This window comes from Cupressus sempervirens, chromosome 5 (genome assembly GCF_028749045.1).
Source record: "Cupressus sempervirens isolate cs-2001-9-10 chromosome 5, ASM2874904v1, whole genome shotgun sequence".
Classification (NCBI taxonomy): domain Eukaryota; kingdom Viridiplantae; phylum Streptophyta; class Pinopsida; order Cupressales; family Cupressaceae; genus Cupressus; species Cupressus sempervirens.
Genome location: NC_143122.1, coordinates 224,098,818 through 224,112,627, shown reverse-complemented (window position 1 = coordinate 224,112,627; position 13,810 = coordinate 224,098,818). Strand labels below are relative to the sequence as shown.

Sequence of the window (13,810 nt, the reverse complement as noted above, 5' to 3'; positions counted from 1 at the left end):
GTTCTTATTGAAATTTTCACTATTGATAAGACATCAAACAGGAAACCAGGAATACATACTGATCATCCCATTGTCCAATAACAATTAGGACCCTTTAATGTGAATTTTGTCTCCAATATTCACAGTACCAATCACAATTTCAATTGCGTGACAGGGAGATTTTGATGATGGTTATTCTTGCATCAAAGCTTGTCAAAGCAACATCCATTTTCCATTACAAGTCTTGTTTCTTATCTCATTTTGGAAGGCATTTGGCCATTCATTAATATAAAGATCTTACTGTGTGTAGAACTATTCATCCATTAACAATTATCAGGCTAAAGTTAACTGACCACTTGTAGACTTGTGCATTGACTTCAAGAAGCATCCCAACACCTAGAATGAATTGGATGCATGCAAGACTATAAATTGGTGTAGATTGTTATTTCTTGTAACTAATGAGTTTTTTATTCATTCCTAGTACTCTTACCTCCTTTCTCTCTTTGGTTTTTTAACATGGCATTTTCTAAATTCTAAAAAATCATTTGAAGCCATAAGAATTTAAGCACAAATATGTACGGGGCTCTTATTGTGATAAGCTGTATGAATGCTATAGGAAGCAGTGGAAATCTTCAAACTTCAACCAAAGGCAAAATTGTCAGATCTTTTCAAGGGACAGATATTTTATCCTCTTCTTGTAAGTGCTTGAGTATTTGCATTTGCTATTTTCTTTCTAAGAATAAGTACAATACTTTGGCGCTTTGGCATCATAACATGGAACAATTAGTGTAATCCTTTTTAACTATAAAAATACTTCATTTTTTGTGGGATCTTATGATGTAAAAGTAATAAATGATATAATCACTCAGATTCAGAGTATAGGAAACTATTTTATGATACAGTCCCTCAGATTGAGTGAATCTAGATGTCTAAGGCAATGCCTTTAGGCCATGAGCAGTTAACTGCCATGTGGAGATCCAAGGCGGTTTCAAATAGAAAATAACTTAAGGCGAATTTCAGATTGATTCCTGTTTGAAAAATGAATAAAATGTTATTTATTTTCTTCTGGTGAAGGCTGGGATAGGCTTGCTACTTTTCCAGCAACTATCGGGAATCAATGCAGTGATGTTATATGCTGGTCAGATTTTTCGAGAAGTTGGTAAGAATCTCATTGTAATATCACTGTTCTTGACCCCCTTTTCTAGAAATCAACAAAGCCATATAGATTACAGTTTTGAAAAAATTCTCTCTTTTTTAATCTCACAGTTCACTCATTCAAATGGACACTACCATGGCAGTTGTCCATTTGTTGCTACTCATCAATTTCAATTTTCAGTTTGCATCTTTTATCTTGCAAGGTGGCATCTCAGTTTCTGGTTTATTTATGGCAGGCATATCCTCATCGAATGCTGCATCATTTGGTTTGGGATTGTTGCAGGTAGGCTAATTAATACCTATCTATATATGCTTATGCTTGAAATTCAATAAAGAAAAAGGGGTAGAAAAAATAGAGGCAACAATTTCTACTACTAAATTGAGTTCATTTGATGAGAATGTAGATCAATGGAAGAGAAAAAGAGTTGGATATGTGCTTGTGTTTTTTAACATTGAATATAGGAGGAGACATTTGTTTTATGGAAGATATAATAGCAGGATGAGCTGTTACTTCAAATTCTATTGTATATCACAATGTCTGTGTTAGTCAGTAAATCATAAGCTTAGATTTAGTATTAACAAAATCTTCATATTGGAGTTTTAGGCTTAAATGCAAAATCTGGGTATTTCGGAAATGTCTCAATTGTATGATGGAGCTCAAAACTTTAATGTATGGCAAGAATTAGCCATTTGCACATAGGAAATAATAAAACATCAATTCAACACGAAGGTAAAGAGCTTTCACACAACATTGCAGAATGGAGAAAAGGTAAAATGATCATTTATATTCATTCAGAAGCCAAGTTGCTAGTTTGAATCGAGATTTCAGAGATACTTAGCCTGCTGAGGTTGGTCCAAAAAATTACCAATCTGTGGAAGAGGATGCATGGTTATTTCTTTCAAGATCAATATACAATGTACATTCCCCATGATTTATCAATTTAAAAACAATTGTACCTTGTACATTGTGATGCTTTGCATGCCTTGTTGAGAGAATTTTGATACTTTCTGGATATGGTTAGTATTGTATATCCTAGCAGATTAAATTAAAGCAGTTGGTAGATAGTGCTTTATTTACTTCTTGATGTCCAATTAGAATTTTTTATACAAGCTCTATCTATAGAGTTCCTCTAGGAACCACTACTAAATGGTTTTGTTAAGGGAATTTTTAATAATCATCTCATCTGTGTTCTTTAGACTTGTCAAGCTTATATGGGGTTCAAATTGCAATCTATGTTGTACTTTACACATCCTCTAATTGCTAGGCTCTGCCTTGAAAATTATCCAAATGACAGTATTGGTTAACTTCAATATGCAGCAGAATCATATAGGAAAGTAAAAGTTGAAATACCATGTTGATGTATCTGTTAAATAAAATAGCTTTCATTTACTATAGCAACATGATCTGTTGCACTATGAAAACATGGGGCTTTCTCTAGCTTGAAAGTTTTTATTTTGTTTTGTTTATGAAAAATGCATTCTTTATTACTCAAGAGAATAGAATATTATGCCAATCAAACAACATCCTTAATGTCTGTGGCCCAGAGGCAGTATTCTTAGGGAAATGCTTGAATTCAAATTTGACAAGAAGAGCTAGCTGCTGTTTGGAAAGCCTCAATATTGATATAATGAACAAGGATGGTTCAAATGGAAAGTGGCCTCTTTCATTTTTTTTGCCATGAATCTGATAATCTTCCCGCTAGATTGCACTCAGTAAAACTCTACAGCTGTTATGAATTTATAAATGGTTTGATAGCTTGGATGACATATCTCTTACATAAGCTGTGGTAGCAACTTGACTCTGGTTCATGTCAGTTGTGTTCTAAAAGGTAGTGTTACCCTAATCTTGTATACCAGATAGAATAATACAAGATTCTTTCAGTGGAGCTATTAAGGAGCATCTCTAAAGTGAATATCTACACTTGAAAAGGAAGTTGCATTTTGTTTGACTAGATATCATCAGATTTAGGCTGCATGTTTGCAGTTTTTACACCTCAAAAATAGTTTTCTTGTTTTGATAGGTTTTGATGACTATGGTGACAGCTGGGCTGGTTGAAAGAGCTGGAAGACGCATTCTTTTAATGGTAGGAAGGATCTAGTGGGAGCATACTTCATATGTTATATGTCACTGCATACATTACAAATTATATTTCACTGCTAGTTATTCTGTCAAATAATGAAATGATATGCTGTTTGGACTTTGGAGAATATTTGGTTGAAGTTGGGATGAGTTTTGTAAGCAGGTCTCAGCCAGTGGAATGGCTTTTAGCAGTTCTCTTGTTGGATTGTCCTTCTACCTCAAAGTAATCATTCTCTATCTTCCTCCTCTTGTATTTTGAAATTCAATTGTATCAAATATCAATAGCTATCTACCACACATGTTGTATGCTTAAGATGTGACATGCTTTTTTGCATTTTTCTCTTATAAGAAAAAAATTGAACACTGAATGTTATGCAATATACCGTACTTCAATCTTATATCTAATGTGGAGCATAGATTGCCTTGACTACACTATTTTACTCTATATTCTTAGTTTTATTTGGACAGAAACAATCTAGAAAACCTTCATGAAAAATTATTTCATTTCTGTCTTTTTGCTTGTATATTTGTTTCTTTTTATTATAACTCTTTTATGAATGCTAATTTTTTTATATTGGTAGATTATAGTGAGAAGATATAAAAGAGAAAGATAGTAATTGGTAAAGCCCCAATACTTATCTTTCTATAATGCAATCTTTGTACTTGCATACAAACATGGAAACAATAGACTTTTACCCAAAATTTGAGCATCCAAATGCAATTCTAATAGATCCTTACAGGCGGAGTTGCAGCTCATAGTTATCGAGTTCCATGGAAAATGCAAAAGAAGACATGAACATCAACAAGCTCTTTGATGTTCGTTACTGATCATCATATCAATCACAGGCAACAACTCTTTATCTCCTAAGAAATAAATAGAGGCAACAATCTTGGTGTGACAAGCCAGTTAGAGGATAGAAACTTGTATTGACAATTTGCATGGAGGAACCAAGGTTCAATTATAACCAAATTAATATTACAGATATAGTGAACAAGCTTGGAAATGCTTATGAGGAAAAATCCAAGTCAATATGATGATATAAGCATCAAACTTGGTATATCCCTTTAAGAGGGTATAACCCAATCAATATTAGAAGAAACCTTTTAAAAGAATCAAGTTACTATAAACCATAGTAATGAGAATCGACGCGATTTGGGCAATTTAGCGATTTGAGGAAGTATGGGCGATTTTTGCTGACTTTGTTAAACTAGATCACCGATTTTCGCTACAGAGAAAACAACTGATAACTTGGGAAATGATCACTGGATGATAACCTAATCAACAAGTATGGACAGTAAACATAACAATGTACTCAACTTTTAGTTGAAGGGCATGCTTGGGCTTTGATTGCATTTGACATTTGTAATTCATATTGTCCATTGAAGGAAACTAAGAGAAATCAACAAAGGGAGATTTTATGATGATTGTTACCCATGTAAGTTAATTCAAGATACAATTATACCTCAGGTCAAAATCTTGGAGGACGTTTCATTTCCTATAATTTAGCTAAAACTGCTTTATGCTAAGTCGAAGGTAACTTTAATATCATAATGGGTGAAGAGGTGTCAAAATAGGACATACTGCAATAAAAGATCAATTTAATATAAAGATTCTGAAAAACAAGTGGTTTTATTGTTTTGAAATAATCAAATAGAAGTAATAAATATGACATTAGAAAATCACTACATCTATAATGTCTCTATTTTCGCAAACATCAGAGTTTGTTGGATTAGCCTATTACTGATCCTTGCAAGCTCAGGTAATTGGATAGAGGATCCCCTTTTGGTAGAGATTAGTGTGTATTCTCTATTAGAGCTCAGTTTATGTTCAATTTTGGCCTTCATTGGACTCAGTTTGGCTCACTATGACTATTTCAAGGAATTCATGATTATGAATTATAAAAAGGAATTGAACAAGCTATCGTCAGGAAATAGTGTATAATACACCGTTGGGAACATCCCGATACACTATTTCCTAACGACATCAACTTTGTTTGCAATGCACAATTGGCTTGATTAGATAATAAGAGATTTACTATATATAGTTAGTCAGTAGTTGATAGAGAGGAACCTTTGCAATTTTAAGTAAGGCAGTTGGGTGTACTATGGACATAGTTGCCAACTCTCAGGTTTAGATAGAATTGAGAAATAATGATTAGAGTTGTGTTATTTTTAATTATTAATTAATTGGTTACTTTATTAATAATTATTTATAAAGTTAAAAAGTCACTTTAAAATTTAAATTCAATGGGCCCATGACCCACCATTTAAGTAATGTAAAGTGTAATTAATAGATTATGTTTTGAATGCCAAAATATGTAAGTATTTTATTAAGTCAGTTTGCGCAAAAGTCATGTTATTTTAAATAATAATAAAGTGCATTTATAATTCATGAATATGAGCTCCCAAGTTTGAAGACTTATTATAGAGTTTTATATAAAAACCTAAAAGTGGATTTAAAAGCTATTAAGGAGATTGAGGTTATAAAAGAATATCAAACAGAAAATCAACCTCATTATTGATGATCATTTGTCTACGGAAATTGGTGTCTTAGGAGTGTGTGCAATTGAAACAAGGGTTTTAGTTGTACGAAGGCATTGGAGATTGTTCAATCTTCATTGTTAATGCAATAATGAGGCTGTAACATACCAGCTGATATTATTGCTTGAGAGAGCTTCATACAAAGGTTCTATTTGTACTTTAAATTGATGAAATACATATAGGGATTCAAGAAGATTGATGGTTTCTTAAGTGTAGACCTATGAAATATCCAACACGGATATTTTCTCTGCTATTGCTATACTTTTTAATTATGTAAATTATATTTTTGTGTAGATTTTTTGTGATCTTATAGAGCTAGACAGGAGTTGCAAAAGAATGTTGTTTCTTTTTGTATTTTTCAGAATATAGGTATTACAATGAATAAATAACAGTAACTGATAAAATAGAAGTGATAGAAATCATATGCAGCAATACATACTAATCTAGAAATGATTATAAACCGTACCAGCAAAGTCTGATTTATTTCAGAATAGTCCCAATACAGATGTACTTCAAACAAGGTTGATGCCAACTGAAGATGGGAACCAGCAACAGAGTCTAATTTATTTCAGAATAGTCCCAATACAAATGTACTTCAAATAAGGTTGACGCTAGCTGAAGATGGGAACCAACTTCAGCCAAACAAGTTCAAATGATAAAGCCCAGGCTGTTGCAATAAAACAACTCTAGTCTACTGCAACTAAACACCCAGAATTCCTCACATGAGCTGCTGCAAGGAAATGCCAAGCTGAACCAAAGTGGTCACCTTCCCTAAAAATCCACTACCTGTGAACTGTGACTGCAACACTAGAAATCAATCCTCTGCCTTGATCAAACTGTATGCCTAAGAACCTTCGAATCTGATCTTGTTGAGGGCTACGTCCCAACAAATTTTCTCAGCACTAGGGTTTGTGTCCTAAGTGAGGAATGCTCTTCCAAAGCAATGGTGTCAAAAATAGGTTGAAAAAATGATAAAGATGCTCACTTTTAGTTTGCCTTCTCCTTATATCCCTTCTCCAAGCCAATTTGAACCCTAAAAGAACCCTATAGTGGAATTCATTTGAACTTTATAGTATAACATTATTTTCCCCAATAAAGGCATCCAAATAGAAAGAAAGCATTACTCTATTAATGACAAATAGCTCCAAGCATCAAATAGGTCCCGGTAAGTGATAATCAAATAGTAGAGGCTAGGCTCTTTCCAACGAGCTATCACACATAAGCAAATCAATCTAGATGGAGCCAGAAAACTCCTTATTGCTCCAAAATGGCTAAACACTTAGCCTTATTTAAATTATTAAAATTCTAACTTAGGAGAATATTTAAATATATTAAAATATTTCCCAAGTAGCCAAGGAACAACCCAAACACCTCTAAAACATGAAACTGAGTTTGTCACCTACCTGTGACCGATGTCAGACAACCTAGGCCAACTGGCAGTCTCACCCTCAAATATAGGGACATTCCTAAAAATAGGGAACACACCCAATTCTCCTAATATTGAGACTAGGGGGTTATCTCATAGAACCTGAACTCTGGAAAATGTCACCACCTCCTAAAAGGTAGGAATCTCCTCCTACAATCAAGGAACTACTCTCAATTGATCTACTATTGCCTATAATACCAAATCCGGATGCTGAAAACCCTGACTGAGTCCTTGATCACCACTGCCAGCCTATGAGACTCCATAATAGGCTAACTCTCATGTCACTACTAGATAGAGCTAAAGAGGGGACATGACAGTCCTCCCCTCTCGGAGATGCTTGCCCACAAGCAACTGCAAAGCTAGATGCTGTAAAATAGTCTCGCCCTCCCAAGTGGCATCCTCTATAGGGAGACCTCTCAAGCGAATTAGATACTCCCGAATCACCCTGGTTCTCAACTGGTGTTCCCTCTCTTCCAAGATCTCCTCGGGAACCAATATCAGCTTACCTTCCTCATCCAAGTGAGGTAGATCTAGAGATGGTATAATATGTTGTCCTAATGCCTTTTTTAGACACGACACATGGAACACATTATGAATCCTACTATCAGATGGTAACTCAATATCATACACAACCTCTCCAACACACCCAATAATCCTGTATGGTCCATAAAAATGAGGTTTGAGCTTTTCGGCTCCACCCCTTTTAAGGGTGCTCTGCTAGTAAGGCTGCAGTCATAGGTACACCATATCCCCCACCTCAAATATTCTCTCAATCCTGTGTTGATCAACGTAGACCTTTTGCTAATTATGTGCCTTCTGAAGATTCTCTCTAAGAGATCTCATTATGTCCTGGTTCTCCTGCACCCAATCCTATGCCAAAGGAACCCTATTGTCACTAATCGCCAGATCAACAAAAAATAGAGCATTGTAACCGTAGAGGGCTCTAAATGGAGTCATAACAATTGAAATATGATATGTAGTATTCTAACAATACTCGCTCAAGTGCAACCAATGCACCCATGTCCTCTGCTGCCCTGACACATAACTGCGTAAATACCCTTCAACCCATTTATCAACAATCTCGGTCTGCCCATTTGTCTATGGGTGGTAGTTGGTACTAGGTGTCAATTCCGTACCTGTGAGCTTGACAAGTTCTTGCCAAAAAGAACTCATGAACCTACTATCCCTGTCACTCACTATGGTCTTAGGAAGACCATGTAGCCTAAACACCTTTCTAAAAAATAACTCTGCCACCTGAGATGTTGGAAGTCAATTGCAATAGGAAAGAAGTGGGCATATTTAGTCAACCTGTCAACTACCACGTATATGCAGTCTTTCCCTTGTACTCAAGGGAGACTTATAATGAAATCCATGGAGATTCCCATCCATTTCTGTTTCGGTATGGGTAAGGGCTGCAATAAACCAATAGGGTGAGTATGCTCAAACTTATTCTGCTAGCAGGTCATACACTTCTAAACATGATGTAGAATGTCATCCTCGAGACCCTTCCAAGAGAATCTCTCCCGAACTACCCTATAACTCTTACTATACCCTGGGTGCCCTATTGAAGGAGTATAATGGTAGGCCTACAAAATCTATTCCTTCAACTGAGAACCAGGAACAAGGACTCTGCCTTTGTAATAGATGACATCATCTACTACACTGTACCTATCATCTGAAACTAGAGTAACGAGACTCTCCGCAAGTTGGGCGAGTCTCCTGAGTAAGCGAGTCAGGGAAGGCTTGTTGGGTCAAAATGACTCGTGACTTAGGCTCAGCGGGTTAGGGAGGGTGACTCACCTAACTCGCGGGTCAAGGGATGACTCACAGGTCACGATTGGCTTGACCCGACCACGACAGTCAAAAATCTAGGTAAGTCAAAACAAAAAACTGTTTTTTTTTAAATATTTTATTTGGTTCATTTTTATCCTTAAGACCCTAGAAGGGCTTTCATAACACTCTATTGTGAGAAAGAGAGAGAGAGAGAGAGAGAGAGAGGAAGAAGAAAAATAGAGTGCCATTGTTTTGCAACCAGCTGAAAGGAAGAGGAGAAAAGCTTGCATTTGTGAACTTGAAGCAACTACACGCTTGCATTTAGATCATCAAGGAGTTTATAGGAGCTCTTCTCAACACTTCTCAACTCATTTCAAATAGGTAAGAGTTGATTTTTTGGATTTTGATGCGTTTTTTTCTCTATGCTTATGGGTTTTTTAGATGAGTTTTTTTTAATGTTTATGGGTTTTGTTTTACTTTAGATCTTCATAAAATACAATGCTTAAATAGTAATATTTGGTCTAAAATGTCTTATTGCAGCAACCTTGACATTTTTCCTTACTCATAATGGCTCGTCCAGCTAAAAAACCCAAGCTCTCTAAAGGCAATAAAAAAGATGAGTGTTGGAAGTACACCATAGAATTTCAAGGTAGAGATAGAACTCAAACAAAATGCCTATTTTGTGAGGTCGTTAATAGTGGGGGGATAAATAGAGTGAAATACCATATTGCTGGTATACATGGTCATGATGCTGAGCCTTGTAAAGTTGCAACTCCTGAGGTTAAATGTTTTTGTTATGTTGCCTTAGAAAAATATGAACAAGAAAATGAATTAAAATAAAAACAATTAGCAGAGTTAGCTTAGATTGGTTCCAATTCCCTTCCACGCTCATCTGGCACTGCTTTTGTATCTAGTTTTACACCCCTAGGTTTGATAGGTTGTGTTGGAGAAGGTGCTTCCAGCAATACCAAGGGCTGTACCACTTCCTTTAGAGTTGACACCAGCCCTAGGTAGCAATTTGCAATGTAATTCGAAAGAAAATCAGAATTTTGATGTTTGGACTTTCCAAACTAATCAAATTGCTCCATTTTTTTTCTCATCAACCACAACCTATGTATTTATTGCGACTTTCTATGGCAATGGAGTACTAAAGTCCTTAACTGTTAAGGCCTTACATCCCTTGCTTGGTCATCATTACCAAGCTCAACCTGAAATCCAGATTTATGTTCTCTAACTTCTTTTTAATAGGTATAGCACTTGTAGGTTGATGTCATATGTCTAGATGCCCCACTATCCATATACCAAGCATTCATAACTGTGTTGGGAGAAAGACACAATACCATTGAGAAGTCTCTCTCATACTTGGCAGCAAATTTGTTCATATGAGTTTTTGCAAATGTTGTCACTTCCTCAGCTGTTGCTTCCCTTTAAGTGTTGGCCTTGTTTGGACGTTTTAATGCATAATGTTTAAAATTATGACAAATGAAGCACTTAATTTACTCAAGTCCTATCCTAGCTATGAGGATATGAATCCTCATCTTTTTCCTTACCCTTTTTGGATGCTTTTCCTTTGTTTTCTTTGTTTACCCAAAGAGAGATAAATTAGTATCAACATTGCAACCTTATGACTCCATACAAGTTTCCTCCCGAATAGATTCATCCCACAGAAGATTCTCTCGGACATAAATATCTTGTACAAATGCTTGCTTTGAAGATGAGAAATCATCCAATGCCAAGTTATTTAGCTTTGCTTTTGCAATCATCTCCCCAACTGCTACAAGTTGGTCAGAAAGCTGTTTGACCATCAAGTAATTGGTCGCTGTATCTGATTTAGTTGTCTATATGGGTTTGTGTTTGTTTTGCAATATCATCTTTCTATTAATGTTCTCACTTTGGTAAAGATTAACTAGAGCGTCAAACATCTCCTTGGCTGTGTTCCTTTTAGATTAATGAAGAATCATGATCCTTTACTGAAACCATGATCATCTGCTTGGCCTTTAGCTCTTTCGTTTTAGGTCTTGTTAATAGTTGCAATGTTTATGTAGGTGGTTGTACCTCATCATTTTTGACATCTCAGAGCTCATTCTCTTTCAACATCAAAGTCACCTTGACTTTCCAAGATAAAAAATTTAATGCACCTTCCAATCCATCCTCAAATTTGCAGCTAATAGATGCCACTAAATTTTTTCTCTTTTTCTTTGCAGAAAATTCCTAGATCTAGAAAAAAAATCTTAACAGATTTTGAAAAAATACCTATAACTACTCCCTGGCCATTGGTGGTTTGCAAACCTAGATTATCACTATATAAAATAGCTCCAAAAGCCTTAGCCATGAGCACTGAAAACCCTAGTTGTGGGCTTGCCATGTAAGAACCAAAAACAAGTTGTCACACACTTTTTTTACAACATGATCTTCAGAAGAAATAATCTAGACAACTACCATTAATTCTGCAAAACCTAGTGCAGCTAAGGCTTGCACACAACTCAATGGATACATTTATGCAATATGAAGTGACTTACTGGGTCATGATGTACTTAATTTAGGTGTCAACCAAGTGACATCTCCTTTGCATGGTTTTGGGGCTGTATGCACGGCAATGGACTTTTAGTGATTTAAATCTTAAAGCTAGGTATAGAAGGAAAGAACTCAAATTTTGCAAACAAGAACATAAATGATATGCATAGGAAAAAAAATTATATTCTATAACTTCAGAAAATTAGGAGTCAGACAGCAGATGCTGCAGGTAAACGACGTGAATCTATTAGCTATAATAAACTTGACTGTGATAAACGCATTTAAGTATATGTGCCAGAATCTGGCTAATATGAGTGCAGTCCACCTGAAAATATCCCTAGCTTGGAATAAATGCACCCTTCTTGTTTCCTATAGTGAACTATTATCTGAACCAAATATCATAACGCTCATAATACTAAGTAATGAAAGAAACTCATATGATGGGAAACTCACAAATTATCTTGACAAAATTTGTTGTGTGTACAAATCCATTGAGAGAGAGAGAGAGAGCACTTATTGTTCTTCTACAGCTAATCATTCCATTTATCCATTCACGTCCAAGTAGGAGGACATCTTATTTTAGTAATGATAGGAAAACTAGGAGAGTAGATCTGAGAATGCTGAAGAGGAACATTGCTATTAAGACATTCAAACATGTGCATAGAAAGGAATCTGTTGAAAACTATGAGTGGTTGAATTGTCTTCATCCTTTTTGATCTTATCTGCCCTGCTGGAGAATAGACATTTTCCCACCTGCTTGAACATTCACCCTTACTGTTGGTGAGGTGAAGCCTTGGCCACAAGGAAGATGTTGGCAAGGCTGCACAGCTACATGCATATTGTGACTACAGGCTATGATCCTTAGTTATTGTAGGCAGTACTTGGCTCTGCAAACATCGAAATATTTATTTTAAGATCATCAACACTAAGATAAGATAAGATAATTATTAATGTCTAACAAGAGACCACCAAGAGGGTCTAAGGGATTGCAAACCTACAACAAAAGACTAGCCAATAGCGGGAACACAATATAGTGTCTAGGGAAAGAGCAAAACAAGACCCAAACAAAAGAATGGGAGCAGAAGCTAGCAACAAGCTAACTGCTTCTCACCATCGATAAGAAGTCTAGAACCGAAGTATATAGTTTGGGGCAAGAGGAGGCCCCAAGCTGTCTCTAAAAACTGTTGGAAGTGGAGGGTGTTAGAGTGGGGTTGCCATTGCACCAAAAGACCAATCTGTCAATCCCCAATACAACCAGTCAACTTATAGTACATAGAAGGCGGTTAAGCCCTTGTCATGAATCCCAAGGGGAGCGTTGAACAAATTTCCAACAATCTCCCCCCTCAGCGTTACCCGAGGGTGTGAGGATTCGAACCTGTGACTGTCGTCGGTAGAAATTGTGCATCGGCCGACGGGTCCCTTTGGTAAAAGTCTTCTTATGTAGCCGACGGGTAAATAGTTTGTAGCGAGTATAATGTACATAGATAGATCAAACTTGTTTTGTAGATAGAGGTTGGCCGACAGTTGAGACACCAGAGATGTTGGCAGATTGGGCCACTGAGCCAGATTGGGACCGAGTGACACTCCAATGATGAAGTTGGCACATGAGATCGTGGGACTGTACAAAGAAGTTTACTATGCGCAGCAGCACGCAGAGGCGGATAGGGCAGCAGACAGTGTTGCAGCTCAGAGATCTCTAGCAGTTGAAAAAGAGGCGAGAGAAAAGTTAGCCACTGATTTGGCCGACAAGCAGGCAGCATGGGCAGCAGAGTGGGCAAAACTATTGAAGGATATAGCAGAAGTGGTACAGGAGAAGGACGCAGCTATCTGGGATAAAGATGCAGCAGAGCATGAGTTACAGTTGGCCAAGAGGCAGGCTATGGATGATGTGCTTCTACAGAAGGAGGTCATAGAAGTTAATTCACAGATTCAGACAGATCTGCGCATCTGGACTGACCAGGTGTATGAGTTGCGTCGTCAACAGCACTCTTATGGGACCTTGTCATGCCATACTTGTCACAAAGGAAAATATAACCATTTTTTTTTTAATCTTTTCTATAGAAGAAGACAATGATAACCTGGTCATATTTTGAATTGCTATACATGGTGTGATGTTATGAGCTCTCCATCTTCTAGACTGGACATGAACTATGGGTTGCACAAGTGGGGCTTTACGAACTGACAGCATAATAGTAGGGGTTTGAGGGAAACTATGAGAATATGATCATTGTTGAATCCTCGGTTTTTAAGTGCTCAATTATCCATTAGATTGGCATCGCCATTTCTAACAGTATTTCATTAGCTAGTCATGGTTAGGTTTGTTCAGTATTATTATTATTTTC

General features: G+C 36.4%; 1 protein-coding gene across 6 annotated transcripts in view; it reads left to right on the top strand.

Moving 5' to 3' along the window:
• LOC149555238 (sugar transporter ERD6-like 4) overlaps window positions 1-13,810 on the top strand; it is a 181,278-nt gene that overhangs the window by 151,155 nt on the left and 16,313 nt on the right. For all 6 annotated transcript variants that reach the window (XM_089829336.1, XM_089829332.1, XM_089829333.1 and 3 more), the window contains 5 exons: window positions 596-676; window positions 1,054-1,138; window positions 1,371-1,417; window positions 3,156-3,218; window positions 3,378-3,437. In XM_089829336.1, coding sequence (XP_089685462.1) covers window positions 596-676; window positions 1,054-1,138; window positions 1,371-1,417; window positions 3,156-3,218; window positions 3,378-3,437 — 336 coding nt within the window. The remainder of the gene's footprint in view (window positions 1-595; window positions 677-1,053; window positions 1,139-1,370; window positions 1,418-3,155; window positions 3,219-3,377; window positions 3,438-13,810) is intronic.